At 39.5% G+C, this 11,947-nt stretch overlaps 1 protein-coding gene across 1 annotated transcript; it reads right to left on the reverse strand.

The window, feature by feature from the left end:
• Nucleotides 1-651: 651 nt before the first annotated feature.
• Nucleotides 652-11,539, reverse strand: LOC139735149 (ribosome maturation protein SBDS-like). The gene is made up of 5 exons (XM_071645910.1): nucleotides 11,369-11,539; nucleotides 10,450-10,579; nucleotides 9,749-9,949; nucleotides 2,586-2,756; nucleotides 652-1,260 (listed from the first exon to the last, which is right to left on the reverse strand). Exons 1-5 carry the CDS (start codon nucleotides 11,500-11,502, stop codon nucleotides 1,132-1,134), a joined length of 765 nt encoding a protein of 254 aa, XP_071502011.1. The 5' UTR covers nucleotides 11,503-11,539; the 3' UTR covers nucleotides 652-1,131.
• Nucleotides 11,540-11,947: the final 408 nt, after the last annotated feature.

Here is an 11,947-nt window from a genome sequence, read left to right on the forward strand (position 1 = left end):
TTGTTTGCTCAATTTTCACTAATTAATTATATTCATTTCTGGTCAGTTTTCCCTTTGTTTGCATTTATTATACTTTTGGCTTTGTCTGACATGTCCCAATATTAAAGTGAAAAATTATGCCCACAAAATACATGTCTTATATGATCATTTTATGATCTACAATGCAGGAAGTAACCCTTATAATGTACTACATGAATCTTTTGCACCTCCCTCCCTATAGGCCTAAGTTTTGAAATTTTATTTCTCATGAATGGAAACAACAGATAAAATTAAGCATGGAGTCTTCAGGAACAACCCAGATTTGCAGTTTAACCTGTTGAGGACAGGCTGACTTTGCTATAAAGTGCATTTTCCATACACACTTGCTCGAGTATACTCAGGACTAGTCTTTAGCGGGTTAACATAATAATTACATATCTTCTATCTTCTAGCATTCATTGTATGTTGGAGTTGGTAAGTGGACCCCACTTCTGTTTTGCATGGGGAACTTTGATCTTCGAACAACTTACAATGTTTATCTTGCAAACTGATGAGACATACATGTATGAAGTTATGGTGACAAGCTTATAGATAACATGACCAAATATCAGTGCAAACAGCTATATCAACACATAATTTTCCAAAATGTTCCATTGATAGCATGTATAAAACCCTGATCTTTTGAGAACAATCCAGACAGAAGGCATGTCGGAATAATGAAGAGAAAAACAGCTTTTCAGAATCACCTGATAAGTGTGCTACACATTCATGTCCCCTCTGTAGATAAAGATCTTCATAATCCTGTGTCGGTTTAGTGCAGCTGGTTCCACATGCACCAGGCAACATGCGACTGGCAGATTACAAGCAGGCATCTCCTCTGATCTGATGTTGTAACAAATCTGCACATCATGCCTGGTCTCCATGGAGACTGTCCTTATACACTCATCATCTGAACAGACGCCAATTTTGATTAAAAAGGGGGTACTGCTTTAGAATTGCACTGCTTCATCTCCAGAGAGTGTTAAGTCCTTGATTGATTTTCCATCTCTACCCTCTGAATGCACGATACAGTCTTTTCACTTGACAAGTGGTTGATTCCAGACTTGGAAGAGCTTAATGTCCCCAATGAAGAAGATATGGCCAGGCGAGGGCTCACTCTAATCTTTCGTCCCCTTCCTCCACTTCCTTGAGTGACAGGACCTCCACCATGCCCCGCCCCCTGGTGCTGGTTGTCACGAGCTCCTCCATCTCTCGGTAGCAACCAGGATCCGCCAGACACACCTAAACAGCCAAACAGAACAAGATACATGTATTAAAGGTGCATGGTCCAGGTGTTTTAATCAAATGCGTATGCGGGCGCACGGCACAAGTTTCCTATAGAGACCTACGCTATCGACTCCTCTTTAGCGCTTACGCCGAAGAAGTCCGATTCAGTCAGTGGTCCGATCACAGTTCGGCTCATGATTCGGCAGAGGGGGATGACCGCTTTAGCAAACCTCTGTGATATCATAATAACAAGCACATATGCACTTACCCTGGCATTACTACAGACTACGCAATGCGCAGAGAAGACAACAAAGGCAACGTTACTTGGCAACACCTACGCACTTTACTCTTGATGACAGCTCAACTTCGGTAATCTTCGTATCAATGCCGACGGTGATCGGCAGTATCATCAACAGCACCCTCTACACTACCGGGACTATGCACCTTTAAGGGATAGCCAACTAATAACCCAGTTCGATAAGCGGGCTTGCTGCTAGGGTAGCAATACCAGTGCTCACTTTAGTCTCCATCTTTCGTGAGTAAGAGGAGGGTTTTCCTCCTGAAATTTTTAATGTGTAAATACAAAAAGAGCAAGCCTCCACAGTTCCCTATGGAGTTGCTGGGTTCTGGGCCATACGTGTTTAGTGGAGAGTGATGCCCAGGGTAATCCGATATCACATGTGCACATGCAGGCAATGGAGGCAAAGGCTACTCTCCCAATCAGCCAGATGTGTCAAATTGTGGGTAAGGTGACTGCCGCTCTATCACACCATATACCGGTACTATTTGACTGACTGAACTCAGAACAACCTCCCACAGTAATAGTGAGAAAGCCATCACAGTGTAGGGAAAAACAGCAATGAAGTTTAAATGCAGTTGAGCACACATAGCTAGGCAAATAAACAACAGTATTGTCCAATTCAAAACACCATAGTACCACCCTTCATGGCAACTGAAAAGTTTTGAACTTCGAAACAATTTCTCAAACTTTAAAACGTGGACAAGAGTAAAACAAAATATGAAATCTTTTTAAATGAGAAAAAAACAAACTTATATTTTTGCAGTAGTGTTGCCTTAAATTTGGAGACTTTACAAGTGACAGGTAATATACAACTTCTTCCTTCTCCCTCTTCAGGGCAGTCTGCTTCCTTTAATCCTGAAGATTACTGCAGAAATCTCCAGATGTTGGTGTGTTTCACCACTTCACCAGGATTTCAACCTGCTCTTTAGGAGAGACATGAAGATGGCTCATTTTACATGCATAAGGCATAGCTCTCCTTTGCTAAGGACCATGTATGCATATTTATACAATGCAAAATATTTTACAGACAGTGACTTACAATCTCCATGTTCTCACTGAACTCCTCTTCTTCAATCTTTGTGATGAGCTGCGTCAGCTTGCTCTTGATTTTCTTGGCCTCCTTGGCCGGCAGCACTATCCTCAGCCTCATCTGGGCCCGGTCTATCGGCATCGTCTCCGTCTCACGCAGCTTGCGGATCACCTCCAGTGCCTATTGGTCATCAACACAGCAACTCATGCATAAATCCTCATCTACTTATTTTCTACAACTGTGATCTACATACAAGTCAGATAATAAGGATGCACAGTATGTGTGTAAGGTATATATGCAGAACCATGATTTTTTAAATGAACATTCTTAAAGTCACATTTCAATTATTATCCCCACCGCCTTTATCATCACCTTCTTCATCAGCATTATTCATTTGGCGCACTTCAGAAAATATTCCAACTTAATAAAAGCAAGAGACATCGCAGGATAACCTAAGGAAAGGCAAATTCTGTTACGAGTGTGTATATCTGGATGATCAACAAAAAGGGTGGGGGAGCTTATATGCATACCTTTGTATCAATGTGCAAGGTCATGCATTTTATCAGTGTATGTACAGTGTACTACCAATATATAAAGGATCCGGGCTAACTCGGCCCACGGGACAACTCGTCCCACCCGTCGAGGGTGGGCCGAGTTGTCCCACCCGTTGGTATCGATAGTGATCGTGAGCGCTTGTCTGTGTTTGAGGTTATTTTGTCTTTGTGACGTCTTTTTTAACCGTAACTTTTATGGAATTGTGCTCAGTGGTTTCTGTAAAGAATATTTTCCAACTTTTGGGGGATACAACGACGTAAAAATGAAATTTCAGACGTTTTTATCGCGGTTCGCGATCCCCATAGGTTCACGTTCATTTCGCGCGGTGGGCTAACTCGGCCCAACTAAGTTTTAGCTGTTGTTTTGTCAGTAAATCTCCGTAAAACTATCCATTTTATCATGTATGAAGGTGTATTCAGGGTACCTTCAACTATTATTTATTCCATCTTCGAGGGAATTTAATTTAGCGCATGTTTGGGGAAATGTTGGATATTTGTTCGCATGATTTCATCTTTGCCGTATCCGCACCGCACCGGTCTCGCCACCAGCAGCTCGCTCACACATCACAGTAATAGCTGAGCAGCGCCATGCCCATGCCCACTCTCGGGGAGGCACGGCGGCGCGGGGCACCCGCGCGAACGGCACAGAGGGAGCAGCCAGCCACTCCGTAAACGTCGCTACGGATACGGGCGGTGGTTTGAAATTGGAGGAAAAGGCGTCATTTGCTGCACTTCCCAATTTTCTCGCGTGAGTAAATTCTATGCAGTAGTCAGTTGGCATTTTCCTATCCATTGTTTTGAACTTTGAGCTGAGAGCTAGGGAGCAACTTGTTTCAACTCAACTGTGTTTTGCTGCAACGTCGCGTGAATTGGGCTGAGGGCTGAGCTGTTGTGCTACCGCCAGGGTAGCCAATGCCAAGGGCAAGGGTTTCTGCTAAAGGCTGGGCATAGGGGGTTGCTTGACTCATTTTTTTTTGTGTCTTTTATTTTTTCTGATATTTTTTTTTTCCAGGATGACTCAATTATTTATGTATTCCAACCTCGTGCAGTTTGCAGTTGTCATTTTGCTGTTTTTCTGTCTATCCCCCCCCCCCCCCCGCATCAACGAACGTTATTGATGATTGATACTGAATTTAAAAACAAAAACACAACACACACACACACATATAAAAAAACCCGATTTGGATGCATGCTGTATTGTTGGCAATTATCATGTGACTCGGATGACACTATTCGTTATGTTGGGACACTGCTCCTTAAGTTACGAATATGTAACATTTGTGAAATAATACGGGTTTTAATATCACCTTTTTGTGTACTGAAATGATATACTAGTACTATGGTGAAGTCTGTTTTCAAAGTGATTATACTGATATTTATTCGATGTACTATAATTGCTAACAGAAATACTGTTGTTACTGCTAATGACTGACAAATTGCCCTACACGTACATCGATATAAATGTTTATGTAAATATGATGATTTATAGAGATAATTATTGACGTCGATGTAGGGCAATTTGTCAATCACTTGCATTAAAAAACATCTCGACGGAAGAAGTTCATGAATTTGAAGAAATACTGTTATACCGGTACTGAAATGAATGGAATATATAACCTTGTAACGAAAGCAGCAGATAAAGCAATAGTAAATTACATTGTGATCGAAGTACATCTATGTAGCAAACTAACTTATCACTTTATCATTGAATTGTCATAGACTGCACCTTGCTACTAACAATGAATACTATTGGCCCTGAAATTAATTTTACATTAGTACATGTATGTTCTTTCTTTCTTTTACACCCAAGTACCAGGTATTACTTCTCTGGCAGGATAGACCAGTTTATTGTATTAGTAAACTCTGTGGTATTTAATTGCATGCAGACGTGTGCAGGATAGATACTGCTAGTAGGGCCTGGTAGGGGAAAATATGACCAGGTATAAGCTCTGAGGTTGTGTTGTGTAGCTTTCCATATTTGTAGCTTACTTTTCAGACATACCCTTAATGAATTATCCACATTTAGTTTTCCACACAACCTAATTCTCTCCACTCACCTCCACACCTACCTCCTCAAACTCTTTTGATCCGTTTCCATTCATGTTCAACTTCACCTTGTGATCACCTATAGGCCCTACCTTTATTTTCCATCGGTTCCTTCGGTCCTCGGGTGAAACTACTTTCCTCCTTTCGTTTTGGTTGATTTGTCTATCTTATGATTTTAATATGTAAATCAACTACCCTGGAAAAAGTAAGTGGGTAGAATTAAGAAAGAGTCTACCACAGGAACTGACCGAGATGTGCTTTCTTCAGCCCCTACAGCTATGGTGAATATTCAGTTTTGAGAGGACATTGTCTGGTTTTGCGGAGTGACTGAGCATAATGTTGGACACCGAAATGAATGTTACAATAATGCAACATTTCATGAAGTGTATCTGGATTGACATATGTACAACAATCTCATTTCCTGCGATGCACCTCTCCTGGGGCAGAGTTCATCAATTGGCAACTATCTGGTAAACTACATGTATGTTGTACAGGTAGGTCAAAAGGTTGAAAATCTAGAAGAAAGCAAACTATCGACTGAAGTAGGACTGAAGTCAGTGTCGTAATGGTTCCATGACATTTGTTCCTGCAACAATTGTTCACTTGAAATTCTGCATGCTAAACCAAACATAAATTCTACAAAGAAACATTACTCTAACCCTACTCCTATCACAATCCTAACCTTGATCCCAAGTCCTTCGTTGGAGAAAATAATACACCAGAGCAATTGTTACAAGGTCACAGGAACAAATGTTGTATTACCGTTATAACACACTATAAAATGTGGTGGAATTAAATTCACATTTTATGAATGCACACTATTCACTGATGATGATGTGTGATGACTCTAAAAAAAAAAAATGATGTTTTTGTCACATATGTTTTTTAATCCATAGTACAGCGCTACTTGAGACTTTTTTTTAATTAAACATATCAAATTTGTGTACATTGAACATCAGCGTAGATATGCACACACTAGTTCTATGTAAATGTAAATTTGGAAAAAAAAAATACTGGTGTGCAATTTGATTTGATTTGATTTGATTTTATTGGTTCCTGCATTATATCATTGCTCATGCAGATACATGCACATATATATCATATACATTGATGGTACCATGGATATACATAAACATTAGTTGCTAACAAAGTAAGTTTCTTCATTACCTATACAGCAATACAGTTTCTTCATTGCTTTTACAATGTACAAAAGAACATATCAGCGATGCAATGAATAACGCAGAAGGGCTACAGCTTAAGCAATGCTTGATTTGCATGCAGCCCTCGTACATAATACATAATATATAGGAAAATAGGGGAGGGATGACTTGCATAGAGATAGGATAGGAGAAAGGAGAGGGGAGAGGTCTGTCTGCTTTCGCAAATACACAAAATTAGATCACCTGGATTACTGAATAGTAAAGTATTTTCTTACCGAGGTACAGGTGAACAGTTACAGGTCATGGTCGGTTACATAACATTACGCAAGAAATTCAGAACGGCGATAATTCCACGAGGGAATTTCATATACAATACAATTGCAATGACATTATAAGATCACTGATATCCAGAAAGCAGCATTGTCTTTACAGCTTTCTGGAAAGAATACATAGACTTTAAAGTTCGAATTTCTGAAGAAAGAGAGTTCCAAATATCAGGTCCAGTGTGTCTGATAGATTTCAGAGCCATAACCGTTTTTGGATTTTGTAGATGAAATTTATCAGATTGCCTTGTGGGATAAGAATGTATATCCTTGTTTAAATGAAATAATGAGAAAAAAGAAGATGGCAACTGACTGTTATACAAACGAAACATAAAAAGTGAATTTTGCAAAAAGTTAATATCATTTACCTTTAGTGTTTTTAATTCTACAAACAAAGGATCTGAATGGTCCCGATGACCTGAATTGGTACATATACGTATAGCTTTCTTTTGTAGAAGCAATATACTGTCAATGTGACTTTTTGCAGTTGCCCAAACAATGTTACAATATGAGATGTTCGATAATATCAATGAATTATAAAGCATACATAAAATATTCTTTGGGACATAATACTTAAGCTTACAGAGTATACCAACGTTACGAGATACTTTATCTGAGATGTATTGCACATGAGCATTCCATTTCATATTTTCATTGATATATTCCAAGGAATTTGACACTTTCTTTTTGTTCCAATAATATACCATCCACCATGATATTCAAATGGTGCATTTCATTGTTATGCTTCTTATTATGAAAATAAATAAAATTTGTCTTTTTTAAGTTGAGTGACAATTTATTGCTCTTAAGCCATGTAGATAATTTCGGCAATTCAGTATTAAGAGTTCTTAAAAGCGACTGAAAATCAGTATTGGAACAAAATACATTGGTGTCATCGGCGAATGTGATAATTGAAAATGAAAGTATTATTTCAAGTCAAATGAGAATGTTCTGTTATTCAAGAAAAAAAAATAGAGAGGAAATAATAAAGTAATAGATGTTAAAATGACAAAACAAAACAAAACAAAACAAAACATACTTTACATGCTCACATTAATATTATTCAAAATTTGCTGTGATCTTGCAGTCTTGGAAAGAGCAGTACCGGTATATTGTAATCAAGGGCAGAGCAACAGTCGAAAGGATGCAATGGCCACAAAACAACAGATTCTTTTGTGAAGGAAGATGAGAACTTTATATGCATGACCTTGCCAATGCCTACCAGTGCATGTTGTAATGTTTCTTTTGTGACCCTGCATGACTGCAAATTATGTAACACTTTGAGTATACCGTGCTTGAGAACGAAGACCATTTGAGAAGCTATTCATCTTTGCTGCTTGTTTAAAAAAAAAAAAAAAATGTGCATGAATTCAACTGTATGAGTGCAGGACAAGCAAGGATTTGAGAATTTTATAATCAGCCTTGTTTTGTACAAATAAATAAAAATGTAAAAGATTATCACATATAATAGGGCTAAGGCATGGAAAAGATTAAGATATGAAGTCCAAGTTTGGTTCAATAGATCATCACAGTATACATAACATAGCTAGAGGGAGAGAGAGATGGATATACACTGTATACACAGTACAGTAATATAAAAAGAAAATTACAAAAAAGAAAAGAAAAAGAACTTGACGGTTGGCCATTATCGTGCAGGTACAGGTGGCAGAGGATTTTTCTCTTGTTCCCATTGCAAAAATGGCGATGTCATCAAAACAAAAACAATTCCTTTTTATTTTTGAAAGTATACACAAAAGGTAGGCCCTACAATCATACATGTAAACAAGGCCAATCTAGCTAGCACTACATTTCATTACCGGTTTCATGATATCAACCATTCAACCAAACCATCCATATCTACAGGTCAAATAACTGACCACTGGATATCAAACAATTTATTAATTAATGCCCATAAACAGACTCGCCCCTTTGACTTTTGCTTGTTTGTTTTTATTAAGAAGAAAGGTAACATTTATTGAACAGAAATAACTTTTGAGTATAACGCAGATCTATACATAAAATCAGCAACAACAACAGCAACAACAAAACATTTAACAGTTAAAATCAAATGCATATAATGACCTTCATGTAGTTCACATCGACTGATCTGCTACATAATTTGATTTCTTTTCTACTATACGGGTACGGAGTGGCCGGCTGCTCCCTCTGCCGCTCGCGCCCCACGCGCCGAGCCCCGCCGCCGCCGCCCCTCCCCGAGTGGGCATGGATGGCGCTGCCAGCTCAGCTCTGCCACTGTGTGTGTGAGCGAGCTGCAGTGGCGAGACCAGTGCGGTACGGACACGGCAAAGATGAAATCATGCGAACATTTCACCAAACATGCGCAAAATTAAACTCCCTCGAAGATGAAATTAGTTGAAGGTACCCTGAATACACCTTCATACATGATAAAATGGATAGTTTTACGGAGATTTACTGACAAAACAACAGCTAAAACTTAGTGGGCCGAGTTAGCCCACCGCGCGAAATGAACGTGAACCTATGGGGATCGCGAACCGCGATAAAAACGTCTGAAAACGTCTGAATTTTCATTTTTACGTCGTTGAATCCCCCAAAAGTTGGAAAATATTCTTAACAGAAACCACTGAGCACAATTCCATAAAAGTTACGGTTAGAAAAGACGTCATAAAGACAAAATAAACTCAAACACAGACAAGCGCTCACGATCACTATCGATACCAACGGGTGGGACAACTCGGCCCACCCTTGACGGGTGGGACGAGATGTCCCGTGGGCCGAGTTAGCCCGACCCCTATATAAATATGTGAATACAATGTACATTACATATGTATGTGTACATGTATGTGTCTTTAGCACAACATGCACATACCAGGGGCGGATCCAGGGAGGACAGCAACCGGCGCACGCCCCCTCTTTATTTTTTGTTGAAACAAAAGAAATAAAAAGAAAAAAATGGGGGGAGGGGTGCATGCGCCCCCCCTTTATTTTTGTAAACACGCCCCCTCTTTACGGAATTCCTGGATCCGCCCCTGCATACATACTCTAGTATTCAGATCTGCAGGTATCAAGGCAACTTCTCAATTCCACTTTGAATCCTGCCTGGGGCATACCTGTTGTTTTGTACTTCTGTTCGGTTTCACTGAGTAGTGGATGTCCTTCATCGCCCTTTCAATGATGCCCACCGTGTAGGGCCGCTTCGTCTCCGGGTTGACGCACTTCTCGGCCACAATGGTCGCGATGTCGCGAAACATGGACTCCAGCTGCTGGCTCCGCTCCTTGTCGGACACTTGGAGCTCCCCCTTCGCCAGAATCTAAAGCAGGGAGGTGGTAAAATCATTACAAGGTGAATAAGTGGACAGCAGATATTATTAAAAATTGCAATCCTACAGCTGTACAACCTTCCAACAGAAATCACAACTCATACGTGATGTCCCAAACTATGAAAATATTCACCACAATTTTGATGTGGAAAACATAATTCATTATGCAATTCTGACCTTAACAGTAAACACATTTTATTCATTTTGGCCCTGCACTCACCCGAGAAGACATGATTTGCTGGTAACTCCCGCGATTCTTTTACAAAACCTTTTCTTCTTTCAATTTCATACACACTAATTAATACATAGCAAAGTTCCATTTCAAATTGTTGTTTTGATGATATGGAGAATGATATGCCTATATGGATAAAACAAAGTACCTGGTACCTAGAATATTTGATATTCCACATCTCACTTCCATAAAGAAAACAACCATAATATCGTCAACTTTCTGCAAACCACAACTTCTTTTTGCCAGGGGTGAAATGTACCTGCTTGCATATTTCTGTCTGGTCTTCTGTTCCAAAAGCTTTGGTCAGATCTTCCCTCTTGGCAACTTGACCCTTGGACACGTTAACAAAGACTGTGTGAGTCTGCAGCACCTCATCAATGTCCTTCTCCCTGAGTTGGAAACAATGTAAGAAAGTTAAAAAAAGAAGATACATTTGATCTAAAAATGAGGCATATTCAACACTAACACACCGAAATTAAACTGAAATCACTGCTACAGCTCTACACAAAAGAGATGGACATCATAATCATAGTGTGCAAATGAATCCACATCTCTATAGCATGCTGGCCTACAACTGTAAATTCAGTACATTGCTTAAATTGTGAGACTCCAATCTTTCAACTTGTCTGCCTCAGGGAAAGGATTTGAATTTCTCTTCTTTTGTGCTTCTTTTCTTTTTTACATGTTGTTTAAATCTACACCCTATTTTTGTGTTGTGCTTTTTATGGGTCGGCACTATATTCATTGCAATATCAGCCTTCACAGTACTTTGATACAAACCTATTTGACCAACACACACTGACAAAACAAGAGTGACTGGATAGAGCTTGAAATAAGCCACTGGCACTGCTTGATGCTCTGGGCATATTCCTTAAAGCTTATTACAAACTTCAAAAAGGTGTTGGTTGAGTCTTCCAGCCCTTTTCTTTATTATCAAGCCACAAAATGTGCACGTAATTTACAAATTGTTCAAAAATACCGATGACTTGTCATACAAGACAATAACTAAGCTTGTGGCAAAAAATGAAGATAAAAAAAAACATTCAGTACATAAGAACACAAAAGAAAGAGAATGACTTAAAAGTATATAAATCATTTGAAGAGTGTTACATCATTAAGGAAAAGAATACAATCAGTAAGAAATCAAGTGTACCCGGTAACTGACTTTTTTTACTTACACTTTATTCCTCCATGACATGACCTTGTTCTTGTAGCAGGCAATCTCAAATCTCTTCCCAGTCTTTTTCATTCTGACAATGGCTACATTTGTCAGACGAATCTGGTTTGTTGGTGTAAATATTGTTCCCGACATTGTTGATGATGGTGCCACGTGCAACAACTTATGAATCAGGGACTGACCATAAAACTTTTAAATTACTAAAGTCTGCAAACAATGCAAAGCTACTCCCACAACAAGTGAATCCACTTGTCACTTTTTTGCACGTAAAAATTGTTCATGCAGGTTTGACAGCAGAGATGCAGATATCTAACACAGCACAGCTCAGTGCAGTTTATAACATTGCTAGTGGTGATGGCGATGGTCTATAAAATGATGGCTTGGTGCAGTACACTCAGCTCAGCAGTACACTCCAAACGCAGAGCAGGATGATGGGGAAGAAGCTGGTGGGAAGAAGGCGAGTGGCAACACGATTGCGCAATCGAGCGCCACAGTGTGAAATGTGTGCTGCCACTGCTACGCGGGCTGGGCCTGGTGCTGGGGTCTGCTAGTTAGTCTGGGTAGCCTTCACTATGTTCCC

Source organism: Diadema antillarum, unplaced genomic scaffold (genome assembly GCF_040938485.1).
Source record: "Diadema antillarum isolate AM-2024a unplaced genomic scaffold, OU_Dant_1.0 seq00000565_RagTag, whole genome shotgun sequence".
NCBI classification, from domain to species: Eukaryota; Metazoa; Echinodermata; class Echinoidea; order Diadematoida; family Diadematidae; genus Diadema; species Diadema antillarum.

What these genes read in the sequence shown, in the direction of transcription:
- LOC139735149 (XM_071645910.1), bottom strand. Translation starts at nt 11,502, where the DNA reads ATGTCGGGAACAATATTTACACCAACAAACCAGATTCGTCTGACAAAT. An exon ending in ATGTCATGGAGGAATAAAGT is followed by an intron (nt 10,580 to 11,368) that starts GTAAGTAAAAAA and finishes TTTCCAACTCAG; the next exon opens with GGAGAAGGACATTGATGAGG. An exon ending in TCAGTGAGAACATGGAGATT is followed by an intron (nt 1,261 to 2,585) that starts GTAAGTCACTGT and finishes TTGGCTGTTTAG; the next exon opens with GTGTGTCTGGCGGATCCTGG.